The sequence below is a fragment of the Natator depressus genome, chromosome 24 (assembly GCF_965152275.1).
Source record: "Natator depressus isolate rNatDep1 chromosome 24, rNatDep2.hap1, whole genome shotgun sequence".
Taxonomy (NCBI): domain Eukaryota; kingdom Metazoa; phylum Chordata; order Testudines; family Cheloniidae; genus Natator; species Natator depressus.
Genome location: NC_134257.1, coordinates 8300576 through 8319569, shown reverse-complemented (window position 1 = coordinate 8319569; position 18994 = coordinate 8300576). Strand labels below are relative to the sequence as shown.

Genomic DNA, 18994 nt, shown 5'->3' with positions numbered 1-18994 from the left:
GCGTGGCTGGTGCCCCGTTTGCTTGCCGAGTGGCCCTGCCATGCAGTCACCCTCTGGGAGCTGACTGGCGGCGCCAGCTCTTCCAGGGGAGCGCCAGAGGGTTTGCTCCTGACACAAGCGGCCTCACGTCGGCCAGCAGTGCTGCCGGGAGCTCGTGGGCCTGGGCCGGAGCTGCCTGTGGTCGCTGGAACCACGCCTGGGCTGCTGAGGGGAACTGGCCTGGGCGCAATTCCTGCTCCACAGCCCTCTGCAGCCCCCTACCTGGCCTGGCTTTTTACATGCTGGACTGACAGTTCTGCAGACAACAGGCAAACTTCGAACCGCTCCCCTGCCAACCTGGAGGGACCCCTCCCCCCCCACCTGGGGTGCTCACTCCCGACGGCCGCTCCAGTCCTTGAGTCACCTCGTGCCTACAAGGTGGGCCGGGGGTGAACTCGCAATCTAGGGATTAAAGGATCTGGCATCTCCCCTCTCCCTCAGTCCCAAGAACCAACACAGGACAGATGCCCCTACTCAGACTGTCAGCTCTTTGGGGCAGGGACCATCTCTGGTCTGGGTTTGTACAGCGCCTAGCACCCTGGGTTCTGGTCCATGCCTGGGGCTCAGCGCAGACAGTAATAATAATGCCTCGCTAGGGGAGTGTAGGGTTCTGTCCCCCCTCTAGTAGCTGGTCTGTCTAAGAGGATAAGAGTCTACTATAGCTACCAGCTAATGGTGTTGCTCCTTTAGCTCCAGGGGTAGAAGATGGTGTTTGTAGCACAGAAGGTTCCAGGTTCATACCCAGCCAGGCTCAGCTGGGATCCTGCCAGTAGCTCACTGCTGGGAGCCCAAAGCCCTGCCCACATGGTGGAGGGGAAAAAAACAGCAGAAATCCATGATCCGAGGCCCCTGCAAAAGCCCACAGAGAACCACATCCCAGGTCACTATAATTTATATTACAGCAGCGCTTAGAAGAGTTGTATCAGGCTCTGCAAAAACACACAGCAAGAGACAGTCCCTGTTCCACCTGAGATCAGGGCCCTGCCACTCCAGGCGCTGCACAGACACACGGCGAGAGACAGTCCCTGTTCCACCTGAGATCAGGGCCCCGCCGCGCCAGGCGCTGCACAAACACACAGCAAGAGACAGTCCCTGTTCCACCTGAGATCAGGGCCCTGCTGCGCCAGGCGCTGCACAGACACACGGCGAGAGACAGTCCCTGTTCCACCTGAGATCAGGGCCCTGCTGCGCCAGGCACTGCACAGACACACAGCAAGAGACAGTCCCTGTTCCACCTGAGATCAGGGCCCCGCTGCGCCAGGCGCTGCACAGACACATGGCAAGAGACAGTCCCTGTTCCACCCGAGATCAGGGCCCCATTGTGCCAGGCGCTGCAGACACCCAGTGAGAGACAGTCCCGGCCCCACAGAGCTCACAATCTACTACGCAAAGGCAGGCTGATTTCTCCCCATTTTACAGATGGAGGAACTATGCCTGTGAGAGGAAGGGACCTGCCAGGGCTCGTACAAGAAGTCAGCAGCAGAGCCAGGATTCACATCCATCTCTCTAGAAACCCAGGCCAGGGGCCGGCTACCCTCTCCCCGCCCAGGAGAGCTGCTCCCATGGCATAATGGTCGGCACTCAGGACTCTGGCTCCTGTGATCTGCACAGGGAGTATCCAGAACCCACAGCTCTTGTATAATCTCACACCTAGGCAAACAACACGCCCTCAGTAGGCAGCTATTACATAACGACCGACACGCACACCCTGCTGGCTCTCGGTGCTTCGCTGGCACAGGGATCAGAGCTCTCCCCGGGTAGGAGCGGGGAAGTCGGGGATGGGCCAACTGTTGCTCTGCAAGGTGCTGCAGCAGCAGATGGCCGGAAGGGGGGGTGGGACGCAGACCCCAGAGCTGCTTTGCTGGTCCCTCAGCCAAGAGCAGCTCGTTGGACAGCAACCAAGACACTCCTCAGTTCAGATCCAGATGGGCTGTTTCAGCATCTGGATTATTCCTGGTACTGCCTGGCTGTTCGATGGAGGCACAGAAACGCCCCTGCCAAGATCAGGGCCAGGGCCGGGGCCGGGCCGGAAAACGAGAATTCAATTTCGTCAAAACCTCAAAATGAGTCGCATTCAGTTTGATTCCACGTGGGGGGGAGCCCACAGAGAGCTCTGGGAATCTTCTACAGAACCCCAGGGGGAGACCTCAGAATATCCCATGCCCTAGTGGTTATGGGGTGCAGAAGGCCCAGGTTCAAGTCCCTGCTCTGAATCAGGCAGAGAAGGGATTTGAATCTGTGTCTTGTACGCCCCAGGGGAGGGCTCTAACCACTAGGCCATTGGCTCTGCTGGGGTCTCCCCCTCCAGAAATTCCACCCCGAACTTGAGAAACCTGCCTAGCAAAGGTTTCATCAAACCCGGTACGTTTCAGCCAACTTCACTTTCAAAAAAATTAGCGTTTTTCGGCCAAAAAACATTTTGTCAAAAAAATTCCCAAACAGCTCCCATCAGCGCACCGTGGTGCCGGGCACTGCAGAGACACACAGCAAGAGACAGTCCGTGCCCCAGATGAGATCAGGGCCCCGCCGCGCCGGGTGCTGCACAGACACACAGCGAGAGACAGTCCCTGCCCCAGCCGAGATCAGGGCCCTGTTGTGCCGGGCGCTGCACAGACGCACAATGAGAGACAGTCTCTGCCTCACAGCCTAAACAGACAAGACAGACAACGGAAAGATCGCAGATTTTAACCTTGGAGACCTAAACCCAGATGTAGCATTAGCTCAATGCAGGAGGGTAAACTGGGATGGATGGCAAATTGGGATGGATGGCGGGGATTTCACACTGCCAAGAAGTGCATGTCCACATCATAGACACCATCCAGCGAACAGTCGTCATTTGCGCCAGGGCAACCGCCAGTGAGCTGAGAAACCAGCCTGGAAGAATAACGGGGAGCTTTTCAAATGTGAACTGCACTCCACATCACAGCTGGGCAGAGAGAGGGCGTGACTTGCCCAGTATCTTATATTTGTACGGAGTCAGTGGCGGAATGGGAACCCAGGAGTCCTGCCTCCAACCCCTCTCTGCTCTACCCACTAGCGGCTGCTTCCCTCCAAGTATAACACAGCAGGAGCTGAATTGAGATTAGGGCAGGAACAGCAGAGGAGAATGTGGGTCAGATTGGGGTGCATGGGCAGGTCTGGAAAACAGGGGGCTGTGGGTCATGACTGGGGGGCACTGGCAGAGCAGGGGGGTGGGGAGCAGGATTGAGGGACACCGGCAGAGCTGTGGGGGGAACCTTGGGCTGGGATAGCGGGCCGAGGGTCTTCAGGCTGAAGCCTGCCGTTCACCATGTGCAGTGGGGTGTAAACCTGACCCCCGACTGAGCCCACTGCACGGCACCGCCAGGCCAGATGCAGCCTCCTCCAGCCCAACCCTTCCCCGGCCTCTGCTGCGAATTCCTGCCAACATCAAGGAGGACAAAAAACGAACTAAAAACCCTGTAGAGAAATTACTGGGGAGCTGCTAACACCACGTGCCAGTCAGCATGACAACACTCTGCCCCCCACACATACCCTCTCCACCCCACTGCCACAGGCTGGATTCTGGCTTCCTAGGGCTGGCTGCTGCGTCTGGGCCACCCAGGGAGGGGTGGGGCGGTCCCACGGCCCAGATGTTTGCAATGACACAGCCCAGCTGTGCAGCAGTTGCCTTGCTGAGGGCTCCTGGGAAGGCCAAGCGACCCTGCTGGTCAATACAAGGTCCCGGTCACCAGCTCTGCGCCCCGGAGCTCAGGGCTATTAGGAGCAGGACTCGGCTGCAGATGGTGAAATTAAAAGCCAGGGACAAATGACCCGCTCCCGGCCCCACTGGTTTGAGGAGGGGATGCTGGGACGGAGGCCCAGGCATATTGCCGGCAGAAAGGGACGCGGGGTGTTGGGGTTACAGCTCTGGGGTGATTCGGCTTCGATTCCTGGCTCTGCTGCGTACTCCCTTTGGCCAATCGCTTCATCCCCCCCCGCCCCAAAGCCTCAGTTTCCCTGCCTGTAACACGGGGATCGTGACCCTTCTGCTTGGATGGTGAGCTCTGCGAGGCAGGACCGTCCATCTAGGCACGACCGCATCCCCTCCACCCCGAGGAGCAGCGTGGGCCCCTCCACAAGGGGCAGTGTCTCAAGCGACGGCGCTCTCCCGGGGAGATGACCCCACCGGACGCTCTCGGCATTAGCCTAAAGTCTCATCCTTCGGCAGCCAGTTCTGCCGCCTCCGAGGAAGTGAGCATGGCTCCGACGCTCTTCGATCGGGGCTCCGGAGAGTGACAGGCAACCTGGGAAAGGATACTGCTTAGCCATCACTAACCTTCTGCCTCCCTTACGTCAATGCAATAATCTCCCACCTGCAGGAGCAGATGTGGGAGGGAGTGGAGAACACTTATCTGCCCAGTAAACTCCTTTCCTTTCTCTGAGCTAATTCCCTGCTGCCAAGCAAGAGGGCCGAAAGTAGAAAGGTTTTCGCCAGGCGTCACAAGCAGCTCGCAGCAAAAATCCCTTTACAAATAGCTCCCCTTTCTCCCCAAGCCGGGAGGCTCAGGGCCGCGCAAGCCGGCGAGAGGGAAGGGGCTAAAGGCAACAGATCCTGGAGGCCTAGCTGCAAAAGGGGCAGGGAGAGAGGTCTGGTTTGATTTAAAATGCAAAGGAAGCGCAGGTTCCCAGCACACCCAGCCAGGGCAGGAGACACTCCCCACTGAGGGCAAAGGGCTGGTCTACGCAGGGAAACTGACAGGAATAAAAATGCAGAGAGCAGCTTTGCAGAGGGGACCCTCTGTTCCGATCCCCCACGCAGGTGAGCTTCCACTGTTAAATGCTCAAGCAACACGTGACGCCTTGAACCCCTGCACGGGATTGTACTCAGCACTGATCCCTTCCTGGGATGAAATCTTGCACCCACAATGTCCCCTCTTGGAACCCATCCCACCGACTCACCCGCGATGGGACACGTCTGACTACAGCATTCTGCCCTTCTACCCCACCATTGGATGGAGGATGAACCAGAATTTGGCAGACAGGAACTCTGCGAATCTCACAATCCCCCCCCAGGAATTTGGTCACAGATGGGGAAACTGAGGCACAGAACAATAGAGCGACTTGAGTAGCAGAGGCAGAACTAGAGCACATGCGCCTTGACTCCTGGCCCTTGTGCCCGTGACCTAGGCATGCTCCATCCCTGGACTGCAGACTTCTCTTCTCAGATCCGGGTGCAGAGTGAGGCCTAGTGGTTACAGCAGGGGACTGGGAGCCAGGACTCCTTGGTTCTATTCTCAGCCCCACCCCTCAGTTTCCTTTTCTGTGAAATGGGCATTAAAGAATGGACCTCCCTTCTCGGGGACCGTGAGGCCGCAATCTCTAACATTATCCAGCTGTAAATTCCTAAGGGGGCAGATGCCCGGGGAGGGTGGAGTGAGACAGACACGGGGGGCTGCCCTTTCCCCAAACCGCCCCTGCTTTGCTTGCCACCCGTACAGCACCTGCCAGTAGCTCCTGGAGGCGCTATTCCAGAGGTGCTGCCGTGGCCCGCCGGGGCTTTTACAGCCAACATTTCCATGGCAGCCTTCCCCGCATTCCATGGCGCTGACTCAGCTGCTCCTGGCTTGGAACATCACAGCCTCCCTGTTCCCCAAACGGCCGGCACCCCGCCGGGACACCGCGCTGGGCGACTCTCCAAAGCCAGCACACCCTCATTCCCCAAGCTGCCCCTGCTGGTCTGACTGGATCTTTGCTTCCCGGGCCTGTCGCTGTGGGCTGGTAAAGAGCGACCGGGTCCCACCCCAGAGCTGGCTGTTATTTCAGCTGGACGAAGCGACAGCCCCCTGGCACAAAGAGCCTCTCAGTGCAAAGCAAACAGAGCTGGAATGGCCCCGCACGGAGGGTTACGAGTTGGCAAGCAGAGGCCCCTCTCCCCGCATGCTCACACACACATTGATCTGCTCCCCAGGGGGAAATGCCCAATAGCTACGCAGCCAAGGGTTTAACAAGTCCTTTACAAAGAGAAATTAACCCGCTCAGATCAAAACTGGCTGCTTTTCTAAAAGCTCTGTTCTAGTTCAAAGAGGAATTAATTCAGGGCAGTTCTCGGGCTGGTTATCATTCGGGAGGTCAGACGAGATGGTCACTGCTCCAGGTCCCTGCTGGCCTTGGAATTTATGAATCTAAGCTAAGTGCTGCTCTGTTCTACAGAAGGGGAAACTGAGGCACGGAGAGACATGACTTCCCTTGTATTACACTGCAAATCAGTGGCAGAGCTGGGAATAGGACCCAGGAGTCCCGGCTCCCATTCCCTCTGCTCCAAGCCCTAGACCAGGGGTGGCCAGCCTGAGCCTGAGAAGGAGCCAGAATTTACCAATGTTCATTGCCAAAGAGCCACAGTAATACGTCAGCAGCCCCCCATCAGATCCCCTGGCTCCAAGCACCTCCTGCCCACCTGCAGCCTATCAGTGTCTCTCCCTCCCTCCTGATCAGCTGTTTCCTGGCATGCAGGAGGCTCTGGGGGGGAGGAGTGAGGGCACGGCTGGCTCAGGGGAGGGGGCAGGAAGGGGTGGAGTGGGGGCAGGGCCCGTGGCAGAGCCAGGGGTTGAGCAGTGAGCATCCCCCAGCACACTGGAAAGTTGGAGCCTGTAGCTCCAGCCCCGGAGTCGGTGCCAAGACAAGGAGCCAAATGTTAACTTCTGAAGAGCCGAATGGGGCTCCGGAACCACAGGTTGGCCACGCCACCCCTGCCCCAGACCATATATTCTCCGAGAGGTCAGAAAGGGACCCAGGAGTTCTAACCCTCCAGCCCTCCCTCCTTTAACTCATTAGTCCCCTCCGAGTGCTGAGAACAGGACCCATGAGTCCTGACTCCCAGGACCCCCACCCCGTTCCAACCACTAGACCCCACTCCCCTGCTTGGACTCCATGCCAAACCCGACTCTGAGGCAAGGCAACTGAAATCCCCAGGGAGGCGTTTGGCCCAGCACAGCTGGATCTGAGGGGGGGACCCATGGAAGGTGGCTCACGGGTGGCAAAGGGCATTGTGGGAGCAGGCGGACAATGCCACTATTCAAAGGCATTGTCCGCCCACACCTGCAATGCTGCGGGCAGTTATGGTCACGCATTGGCCATGGTCAGAAGACAGGACATGGGCTAGATGGACCATTGCTCTGACCCAGTGTGGCCGTTCTTATGTTCCCCAGCCCGCACCCCGTACAGCAACTGTCCGCCAGGCCCCCACACAGCACTCGCCTGCCAGCCTGCACCCCACGCAGCAGCAAGCCACACAGCACCCACCCACAATGCCCGCACCCACCTGCCAACCCACGCCCCACGCAGCAACAACGCACCCTGCCCCCACGCAGCACCCATGCCAGGCACAGCACCCACCGGCAGCCCCACCTGCCAGTTCACATTCCTGCCAGCGCCTGTGCCCGCATGGCACCTGCCCATGCCCAGCGCCGCTCCGCACCTACCTGCTGGCCTGTGCCCCACATGGCATTCACCATGCCCTTATGCGGAGCCCACGCCATGCCCAGCATGTACCCAGAAGCCCTCAAAAAGGACAGCACCCGCCAACCAGTTCACACTCCTGTGCCAAGCACAGCACCCAACCACCCGCTGCCCCACCCCAGCATTGTGGGATCCAAGCACCCTGCCAGTCTCTCCTCCACACCTCCCACCCCGACACCGGCCACTTTTTGCCAGCCCGTCGCTGTGGGGCGTAAGAGCCTTCTCCTCCGCATCCAACTCCCCTCTCCAAAACCCCACATCGCTCTGAGAATCGGGTGAAGGCACCCCTGCCCTCATTGGCCTGTGACTTGTGAATTCTCCCCCTTGGCTGCTATTCACTAGCCCTACGGGCAAGGGGCCGGGGGGCAGGTGTGGGGAGGAGACTGTACCAGCAGGACAGGGACTAGCCAGCACTGGAGGGGGCACAAATCCATCTAAGCCAGCCGCAGCAAAAGCAACTCCCATGGGAACAGATGGGAGGGCTCCCACTGGCTCGCATGGGGGCTTAGATCTGATGGCGGGACCTTTCATTCCTTGGGGCAAGGACCAGCCTTTTGTCCTGGGCTTGTACAGCCCCTAGCACGAGCCGAGTCCCAGATAACTGAGCGAGACAAGGCTAAAGGGAGCGAGAAGCAAAGCATCGGCATCCCATACTAGGAGCAGCCAAAGCAGCATCTGCATAGAGGGTCAGATTGCGGCCTGTCGTACCGGCACGGTGAGATCTCTAGGCATGACGCCAACAGGTGCTTGACCTCCTTCCACACTGGGGTCCCCATTGCCATACTGGGACCCCAGGCCAGGTGGTCCCTTGCCACCTTTAGCAACCCCCTCCCCATGTGAAGAACCTCTTTGATTACACCAGATTCTTTATTTTAACTCACTCCGATAGTTTATGAGCCACTATCCCACTACTGCCACCATTCCTAAACACCCCCTGGAGTTCTCCACTGTGAACTGCACCCACTCATGCCAGCAGATGCCATCTCTCCATCTCAGCCCCCAGGGGTGCCAGGGTACTTGCGGATCCCCTCTCTGTGGGACGAAGGCACAAGGGGGTTCTTGGGCCTGAAAGACGGAGGGAGCTGGTCTCTGCCCTTTCCAGATGTCCTGAGTCTGATGCTGGGGCCCAGCCTGTGTGCTGGGCTAATGCAGAAGCCCCTTGCCCCTGCAGCTGGGGGGCTGGAAAGGCCGGGGGAGGATGTCCCCCTCGTACGAAGGAAAACGAAGAGCTCCGTCTGCCAGAGGCGCCCACACGCTGACTGCAACAGGCCGCCCGGTGGGCGTGGGCTGCTCCGGCCCAGATTCACACCAATTAAAGGCGGCGCGAAGCCTAGAACGGTGGAAGAGGCGCACCGAAGGCGGTATGGGCCGCACTGCAGTAGCAGCCGGGGGGCGCAGCTCCCCCCACGTTCGCTAGCCCGGGGTACCTCGGACAAGGCACCTGGCTGAGCTGGGCCAGCGTAGCCCCGGTGGGGCTGGTCATCGCTAGCGGCGCTGGCCAAATCTGGATTGACGAGCAGGGACGGAGAGAGGGGTGCAGACACTCAGCAGCTGCAGGCTGAAGTAGGGCTGGCAAGGCTGGAGCAGAGCAGGGGCCCATCTCGCCCAGTGGGCGGCTCTCCCCTGGCAAAGAGGGAGCGTGCAGATGGGCCCAATCCTGCCAAATGCCCTCCATGGATTGGGGGAGCGCCGCACGTGGCAGGATCGGGTCCCTGGGGCTGCCTGCATCTTCTCCCACCTCAGCCAGGCCCTAGCTGCGGAAACGGGGGTGACCCCCGGGTGGGGATTACCAAGGGATTATGCAGCAGGCAGCGTCGAGCGCCATGAGCCGGCTTTGCCTCGCGCCATAGCCGGCGCATTAACATAATTAGCTTACATCCCTCCGGTTAAAAATAAAAGCGGGTGGGGGGCGCATGAGTACGTGCAGTTTGCAAGGGACGGTGCCACTCTCACCGGCCCAGTCTGTGAAGCAAGCCATCAAAATCAGCCTCAAGGGGCCTGGGGGTACCCCTCCATTTCCACCAGGGCATTATTAGGTGCATTACAGTAGCACCAGTGCGGCCCACCGTGCCAGGCGCTGTACAGACACAGAGCAAGAGACAATCCCAGGCATTATTAGGTGCATTACAGTAGCACCAGCGCGGCCCACCGTGCCAGGCGCTGTACAGACACAGAGCAAGAGACAGTCCCGGGCATTATTAGGTGCATTACAGTAGCACCAGCGTGGCCCACCGTGCCAGGCGCTGTACAGACACAGAGCAAGAGACAGTCCCGAAGAGCTGACAGTCTAAACGGACAGAGGGTGGGAGGGGAAACTGAGGCACAGAGGGAAGTAATTTGCCTGTGCAGGGAACAGAACCCAGGTCCCACACGTCAGTGTCTGAGCCACTCAGTCGTGCTGGCATCAACCACGTTGGCTCTTTCCTGGCTGCAAATTTTGCGGCATGGCCCAAAGCCGGGTCCTCTGTCCCTCCCTGGGCGACACTGGGAGCCGAGCTACAGAGATGAGGGATGGGGGCATGGATCAGTCACCGAGGTTTATGCCGGGGATCCCTGCTGAAACAAAGCCATGGGAAAATGGTGATCCCATGGGAGGGCGATGCCCAGGCTTCTGTGCTGGGCTGACCCCACCCTGAGTATTGCATGGGATGAGAAACAGAGGCACCTCCCTAGCAAATTCCCTAGTGGTATGTGCCACTGTGTATCCCAGAGGTGGCTACAGACGCCCTCGCTAGTAATTGCACCTGACACATGCTCTCGGCCAGCTGACCGGTCCTCGCTGCTACTCACAACATCAATTAGCTCTTATATAACACGGCGTTATTAATACGATGCTGCAGCACCTTTCATCCAGGCTGCATTATGCTGCTTGTAAAGTTTGCTTGGCCAGTATTGTTATGCCCTTCCTACAGATGGGGAAACTGAGACACAGTCCCAGCGTCTCTTGGCAAGCCAACAGTAGAGCTGAGATTAGAACCCAGGACTCTGGACTCCCAAACCCCGCCCTGCTCTAACCACTAGACCACACTCCGTTCCCCGAGCGGAGAATATGACCTGACTCCCAATCCTCCCTGCTCTAACCACTTTACCTCCTTCTGTGTAAATGCAACCAGCCTAGGATCCAAGAGCAGCTAACCTTAGTCCACAGGTGTCTGCTGGGCTCCCCAAGGGCTCAGGGCGTTCATACGCCAAAGCATCTGCCCTGAGGAGATCTGTGCGCCCTGGATGCTCTGTTCTCCCAATGGGAAAGGGGCTTCATCCCTCTGATGCTTTTATAACAATCCCCCCGACACCCCACCCCACCCCACCCTGGCTTGAACCCAGAGTCTCCAACACAGCCACCCAGGCCCCTCTGTCACTAGGACTGCAGGAGGAACTCCATCCCCCGGCAGCAGTAGGCTATTATGCATTAGCAGACCAGCCACCAGAGGGGGATGAGAGGCAGGCTTTTCCACTTCCCCCAGGAGAGGTCCGGGCCCTGCGGAGGGAGAGGACAAGGGAGGTGTTAGGCTCAGGGTTTCATGGTTACTTGAATCTCACATCGGCCAGGAGCTATCTGTGGTCACGTGCCTGGCCCCCATGACATAGTATTTGAGCACCACACACTGTCAACATATTTATCCTCAGTGCCCCCATGTGAGTCCAGAGTATCAACCTCATTGGGGAAACTGAGGCACAGAGCGACTAAGTGACAAGTCCCAGGTCACACAGGGAGTCTGTGGAATCAAACCAAGTCCTAGGCTAGTGTGCTAACCACTGGACCATCCTGCCCCTCCAGTAACATGTTCACATCCCAGTTGGGGCTTGGTCCCCTGGCTGGGTACCGAACAGCTATGGCAATATCCCTCCACCGCAGCCCCCACCAGCGTGCGGGCACCTAATCTGCCAGCGCTGGCCCTTTCCAAGGAGACACACACACCCAAAGGGAAACCAAGAGCCTCGTCTGCATGACAGCAACTCACCCGGCGTTAGGCAACAGCAGCCTCTGCCAGCAACCCCGGCACCTCCCAGTGCATCCACCACTGTCCACCTGCTGCTCCTGCATGGCGGCATTAGCCGGGGCCCTGGGGGCTAGCACACGTACCAGAACACTTGGACGTCTGCTAACGCTGCCTTCTGAGATCCCCGGGCACTTCACCAGCCTTCACTTAGCCTCACGACACACGCCTCTACCCTCCCGGACAGCGACAAAGGGAAGTAGTAAACTGAGGCACAGAGAAATCACTTGCTCCAGCCCCCCAGAGAGTGGAAGAGTTGGGGAAAAGAACCCAGGAGTCCTGACCCCCCAGCTCCCCCTTTGCTCTATCATAAGGTCACCCTTTCTCCCAGGGCCAGGGATAGAACCCAGGAGTCCTGCCTTCCAGTCTCTGCCCCATTCTGTCCACTGGAGCTTCCTCCCTCACTCCTTCCCATAACCAGCACAGAACCTAGAAGCCCTAACACACAATCACCAGAACACACTCCCCATGCCAGTGGTCAGAACAGAACCAAGGATTCCTAAAACCCAGTCCACTGCTCCAACCGCTAGACCCCGCTCCCTTCCCAGCGCCCAGAGGTCCCAACGCTCAGCCCTTTGACCACACTCCCCCTTCTCAGCTCCCGGAAGGGGTCCCACACCTATGGTGCCGTGTCCCTAGATCTAGCCACTAGACAACACTGCTTCCTGCACTTAAAGCAGGTCTATAACGGGATGCAGGAGGGTGAAGAAGCACTGACTTTAGCCCTGGTAGACTGACTCAGTGGGGAAACGGAGGCACAGAGGCTAAGTGACTTGCCCGGTTGCACAGCAGGGAAGTGAACCCAGGCCTCCCAAATGGCCAGGGCCGTAACCACTAAGCCATCCTGCCTCTCCAGGATTTCACTCAGAGCCCAGCCAGGGTTTGGTCCCCCCCACCCCAGGCCTAGCAATATCCCTCCACCCCAGTTTTCTGGGATCGGGGTGGCGCTGCCTGTAAACCTGCCTGGGACCTATGGTCCCTCCTCACAGCTCGGAGTCAAGCAATAGGCCACCAAGGAAAACGCCCCGCAGGGCCCTTGCCTATCCCAGCCCCTCGCTCTGTCCTCTGCACAGGGGAAGCATCTGTTGTCACAGGTGCCTGCAGCAGGGACTTTGCAAGCATCAGGCAAAATTCTGCAAGCCGTTCCCCCCGCCCGGCGTCCCTGGCCCCCCAGCGTGCTGGGCTCTGCGCCCCCCGAGGACAGCAGGTGGTGGGGCTAGTCATGCAGAAGGTGATTAAGAAGCCTCCCTCCAAAAGGCAGAGGAGCCAGGAACAGTAACTCGGAAACTGGACAGGCCGCCACAAGATCTATATTCACGGCGCAGAAACGAGCTTATGGTCAGATGCTCCCTGGTCTAGCACCACGCTGCAGCTACCGTGCAAATCACTTGCTGAAGGCTCTGGACAGAAGCAGCTGATGTTGTTTACAACTCGGGGAGAAAAGAAGAGGGAGGGAACAGCACAACCTGGAGAGACCTGAACTGTTAAAAAAAATATCCGCAGTGACTTTACACCTCTCGGAACCTCACGGCAAAAGGAAACCTTATTAGATGGATTACAGCAGCACCTAGGAGGGTCCCAGCTGGGATCAGGTCCCCTTTGAGAAACCATCCCTGTCCCACAGAGATCACACGTAAACAGGCCAGACAAAAGAAGAGTCATTGTCCCCACTGTGCAGATGGGGAAACTGAGGCCCAGAGAGGGGAACGATTGGAACTAATCTCTCCTGCTGTAGGAGAGTGTCTTATCCACCAGGCCATCCTCCCTCCCTAAGCAAGAGAGTAGGACACAGAGCCCCACTACCACCCAACTAGAGGACACGCTCCCTTCTGGCTGAGCAGTATAGGGCACATGACACACAATTGCACAGTTCTGATCCCTGTTGGCAGAGGGCAATGTTGCATTAGAACACGTACACTGCAGCACCCAGGGAAGGGTCCTGGCTAGCACAGCTCCACTGCTGATGCACCAGGCGGGCAGAGAGGCATGGGAATAAAGCAAAACCAAGTCACGGCACACAGAATAAACAACACTAGGCCAGAGACCAGGTTGCCAAGTCAGCAAAATGGGACAGGACAAAGTGGAGCAAGAGGGAAAAAACTTCCCCCACCCATCTAGGTACCCCTGGCAGAGGGATCAGCCTATCCCTGGGTCCTTGGCCAGGCTGGGAAGCGCATGCAGGGTGATCCCTTCAAGCCATCCATCGCAGCCAGATGTGGTCCCACTTTCCTTCCAGCGCCCCCCCACTCCCATGCATCTACCAGCGTGATGCCTGCAGCGCTGCTCGGCCCACCTCCCCTGGCAGCTGCCACCGATGCCCACAGTGCCCTGCTGACACCCGCTGGGTGCCATGACGCCCATGGGCCTCTGCCCTGCCCCTTCCAGGGACGCCCCTGCTGCCACTGCTCTCCAGCTTCCCCTGCTGCTCTGCCAGCCACCATGACGTCGACTGGGCCCCGCTGCTCCCCCTTGCTAACTGCCCCTCACCACTCACTGCCCTCACCAGTCATACCCCCTTACCACCCTCCTGTCCTCCCTGACAGCTGCCCCCGATACACACCGCTCCCTCCTGACAGCTGCCCCCGATACCCCCCCACTCCACCCTTGCCAGCTGCCCCAATACCCCCCGCTCCCTCCTGACAGCTGCCCCCGATACCTCCCGCTCCCTCCTGGCAGCTGCCCCCGATACCCTCCCGCTCCACCCTCGCCAGCTGCCCCAATAACCCCCGCTCCCTCCTGACAGCTGCCCCCAATACCTCCCGCTCCCTCCTGACAGCTGCCCCCGATATCCTCCCGCTCCACCCTCGCCAGCTGCCCCAATACCCCCTGCTCCCTCCTGACAGCTGTCCCCGATACCCCCTGCTCCCTCCTGACACCCCCCGCTCCTCCTTCCTAACTGCCCCTCACCAGTCATACCCCCTTACCAACCCCACATTCCCTGCTGGCTGCTGCCCCCAATACCCCCCGCTCCCTCCCGACAGCTGCCCCAATACCCCCCCCGCTCTCTCCTAACAGGTGGCCCCGATATCCCCCCATTCCACTTCACCAACTGCCCCGACACCTCCCGCTCCCCTTCCTAACTGCCCCTCACTCCCCACTGCCCCCACCAGCCATTCCCCCTTCCCTGTCCCCCCATGACAGCTGCCCCGATACCCCCCTGCTCCATCCTCACCAGCTGCCCCGATACTCCCCCCCCCCGGGCTTCCTCCTGACAACTGCCCCGATACCCCCCCCCGGGGGTTCCTTCCTGACAGCTGCCCCGATACCCCCCGTTCCCCTTCACCAACTGCCCCAATACCCCCGTTCCCCCACGACAGCTGCCCCGATACCCCCCCCCCCGGCTCCTGCTGACAACTGCCCCAATACCCCCGGGGGATCCCTCCTGACAGCTGCCCCGATACCCCCCCGGCTCCTGCTGACAACTGCCCCAATACCCCCGGGGGATCCCTCCTGACAGCTGCCCCGATACCCCCCCCCCGCCCCCGGCTCCGCTCTCGCCAGCTGCCCCGATGCCCCCTTCCCCGGGCGCTGCCGGCCCGCCGTGCCGCGCTCCCCCGAGCCCCACCTCTGCCGGCTCCGTCCCGCTGCCGCTTGCCGCCGCCGGGCTCCATGGGCTCCGCTGCGCGCTGGGGCCGGACCCTCGGCGCCTCTGCCCGGGCAGGCGGGTGCAGCAGCCGCTGGGGCGGGAGGGACGCGCCGGGCAGGGGAGAGGAGTCGCTCCCCGAGGAGCGGCGGCTGCAATCGCCCCGCCCCGCCCCGCCCCCGGCACCCCGGCTCCCCAGCCCCGCCCCCCTGCACCCCCAGCATCGCCCCACTGCATCCCTGCGCTGCCCCGGCCCCTCCTACCCCAGCCTCTCCAGCTGCATCCTGCACCCCCCCCCATCCGCGTCCCCAGCCCTGCCCTGTCTCCCCAGCCCCGCCCCCCTGCACCCCCAACATCTCCCCGCTGGATCCTTGCCCCCGCCCCGCCCCGTACTCCCCAGCTCCCCCAGCCCAGCGTCTGCCCCAGCCCCGCGCCCCAGCCCAGTTCCGCACCCCCAAGCCCAGCATCTCCTTAGCCCAGCCCCGCAGCTCAGCCTTGCCCTACACCACTCCCACCCCAGCATCTCCCCCACTGCATCCTGCACCCCCAGCATTCCCCTGCATCCTCCCATCCCTGTCCCTCCCCGACCCCCCCTCCCAGCATTCCCCCCAGCTCCGCATCCTCCACCCCAGCATCTCTTCGCTGCATCCCTTCCCCCCCATCGCAGCATCCCCAGCCCTGTACCCACCACCCCAGCATCCCCCTGCACCCCCAACCCAGCGTCTCCCCACTGCATCCCCAGCCTCCTCCCAGCCCAGCATCTCCCCAGCCCTGCATGACCCTCGCAACCTGCATGACCCTCCTCTTGCCCCCTGCACCCCACAGCCTCCTTCCTTCTCGCCCAGCCCTGCACCCTCCCATCGCATCCCCTGCAGAACCTGGGGCTGAGCAGGAGTGTGGCCCAAGAACCCCTCAGAGAAAGGCTCCTGCCTGCCTCCCCAGCTCAGATTTTTTGTAGGGGAAGTCCACACCCCGCCCCCCCCCCCAGGCAATTCTCTGTTCCCTGGATATAAAGCTGCAGGCGCTGCCCATGCTGGGAACGTCGTTTGCGTGAGCTTCCTAGGGAAGCTGGGGTTTCGTGGTCACCGAAGGGGGTGGGGGGGTCAGGACTTCTGGGTTTTAGTCCAATCTCTGGAAAGAGAAAAAAGTCTAATGGTTAAAGCGGGGGGGGCGGGGGCTGGCAGTCAGGACTCCTGGGTTCTATTTCTTGCTCTCCATGTGACCTTGGGGGAAAGCCTGGCTCTGTGCCTCAGTTTCCCCTCCCCCCATGGAGACATCTCTGCTTACAGCCTCTTGCGGAGGGGCTGGGGAATGGCAAAGCACTGACAGACTTTGCTGTCTTCCCTAGTGCCAGTCACCCCCAGCTTCCAGGCCTGGGCACTCATGCTGCGCAGAGCCCTGACTCATGGCCCTGAGAGGTGGGACAAAACTCATGAAGAGCCCCCACCCCGCAGCCCAACCTGCCCCTCCCTGCAGAAGGGACAGGAGCGAAACTGCCGGAGTCTTGTGATTGCCTGGCAGCAATGGGGGCTACGACTCATTGGTTCCCACATTGCTGCCCCTGCCCTCTGCAATCACCTCTCCAGGGCATTGAAGGACCCACGTGTAAATGCCCCGAGTGGCAGGGCTTCACCCCGACTCCATTTCCCCCTTGCCCCCCCCGCCGCTTTCCCTCCATAGCTCTCCCCTAGGGACATCCTCCCACCCTCTCCCCACGGTGCTGGAGGGGGGGGTTCAGAGGTCACCCCCATCCTGTGCACAGCAGCAGGCAGCTCTGAACGTGGCGGGGAGGGAGTCCAGGCCCGCTCCAGAAGGGGATGCTCCTGGGACAAAACAGCAAAAGCCCCCCTAACTAGGGGAAAGGGGTGGCAGTTCATCAGGGCCTTGACTGACACCATCGCACAGAGATGCGGGGAGGGGGCACAGAAACTCCCCCCAGTGGCAGTGCAGGGCACTGCAACCTAGTAGGGGGCAGAGTTAAGGGAAGAGGCATAGGGGCCTACATCCTCAAGGGAATCCCCCTCCCCGCCCCATGACCCCACTGGGCTCCCACTCATGGCCTGTCCACTGCAAACTTCCCACGCCGCTGGGAGAGAGGGGCGCTGGAAGGGCTGCATGGAAGGACATTTGGGTTCCCTTCCCAGCCTCATGGCCTGGGGCAAGTCACTTTGCCTTGACCGTGCCTCAGTTTCCCAGATGTGAAGGTGGGGGGACAGTAACACCCTGCATGGGGGAGGGGACGCTCGTGGGTGTTTTAAAAGTGCTTTGAGATCCTTGGCTAGAGGAGGGCCTGGGGGGCGTTAATGTCTCTGGTCGCCCCGTCTCCTTTCCAGCCCCCATGACCCGAGGCGCCGGCAGCACCCTTGATTTCCAGAGGGGCTGAGCACCCACAGCCTCCCCTGCCCCCGCACCCGGGATCCTCCCCAGGGACCAGGCCCCTTGACTGTTTTCCACGCGTGGCTCCCGGGAGCAGGGCTCGATTAGCCGGGCCTGGGCGCCCCTGTTACACAACCAGCGCCGGTGCAGGAGGCTGGACCGGCCCGCGAGCCGCCCGCTCCTCCCCCCGCGCGCCACGCCGCCGCCGCGTGTCGGGCCCTGCCCAGCCGGGACCCGCCCCCGGGCGGCACGTGCGGGCAGCGTGGGCAAGGGCTACTCCGGATTTACACCGCCTCCGCCATTGCCTGCATGGGCTACTCCGGATTTACACCACATCCTCCATTGCCTGCCATGGACAACTCCAGATTTACACCAAGTCCCCCATTGCCTGCCATGGACAACTCCGGATTTACACCACATCCCCCATTGCCTGCCATGGACAACTCCGGATTTACACCACATCCTCCATTGCCTGCCATGGACAACTCCGGATTTACACCACATCCCCCATTGCCTGCCAGGGACAACTCCGGATTTACACTACATCCCCCATTGCCTGCCATGGGCTACTCCGGATTTACACCACGTCCCCCATTGCCTGGCATGGGCAACTCCGGATTTACACCGCCTCCCCCATTGTCTGCCATGGGCAACTCCGGATTTACACCATGTCCCCCATTGCCTGCCATGGGCTACTCTGGATTTACACCACATCCCTCCATTGACTTCCATGAAGCTACCCATTCATTTTCAGGGAGCTACTCCTGATTTACACCATGTCCCTCCCTTCACTTCCAGCAAGTTACACCCTGTTTACACTAGGATAACTGAGAACAGGATTTGGACCCTAGGAAGTGACACAAAAGGCCACAGAAGTTACCCCACGTTAGCGCTACTGTTTTGGTTTCAGTTGTCTTTTCCTTGGGGTAAAATTTGCATTGAAATGGCCGGGGAAAGGCCCTTGGATCCACCCTCCCAGACAGACATGTAACTTTAGACATTTGCCCCAGGTTGTGCAGGGCTGGGAATAGTCCTGCACTGCCCCACCCCTTCACAGAGAGCGTGGCACCCAGTCCCAGGGAATTAGGTGTCCCAGTAAAGCTGACATGGTCCTTTGCCCTGTCTCAGCCCCAAAGAGCAACCAGTGTAACATGGGGCAGCAGGTGTGGACTGGGGTAGGGTGGGGGGCAGCCCCACTCCACCAGGCTGCTTGGAATAATGAGGATCACCTGTCTGTTCAGGAGACTCAATCCGCCACCCCCTATCCTGTTATCCTAGCCACCTGCAGCCTCCTGCTATCCCAGCCCTGGTCTCTCCCCCACCCAGCCCCAGCCCACAGCTCTGCCAGTGTCCCCCAGTCCCAACCTGCAGCACTCGCTCCCCCACTATTCCTGTGCTTGGCTTCTCTACCACTCTGTGATGCTCCTCAATCCCGATTTGCCTCCTTCATGTCCCTCGTGTTATTGAACAGCCAGGGCTGGGCTGGATCCGAAGGGGGATTCTGGACTGAGGCTGCTGGACA

The 18994-nt window shown here is 60.2% G+C and overlaps 1 protein-coding gene across 1 annotated transcript in view; it reads right to left on the bottom strand.

Annotated features, from left to right (window-relative positions):
* Positions 1–15191, bottom strand: part of RORC (RAR related orphan receptor C) — a 67604-nt gene extending 52413 nt beyond the window's left edge. Inside the window, exon 1 of the mRNA XM_074938721.1 lies at positions 15079–15191. Coding sequence (XP_074794822.1) covers positions 15079–15124 — 46 coding nt within the window. The 5' untranslated portion in view covers positions 15125–15191. The remainder of the gene's footprint in view (positions 1–15078) is intronic.
* Between the last annotated feature and the right edge of the window lie 3803 nt (positions 15192–18994).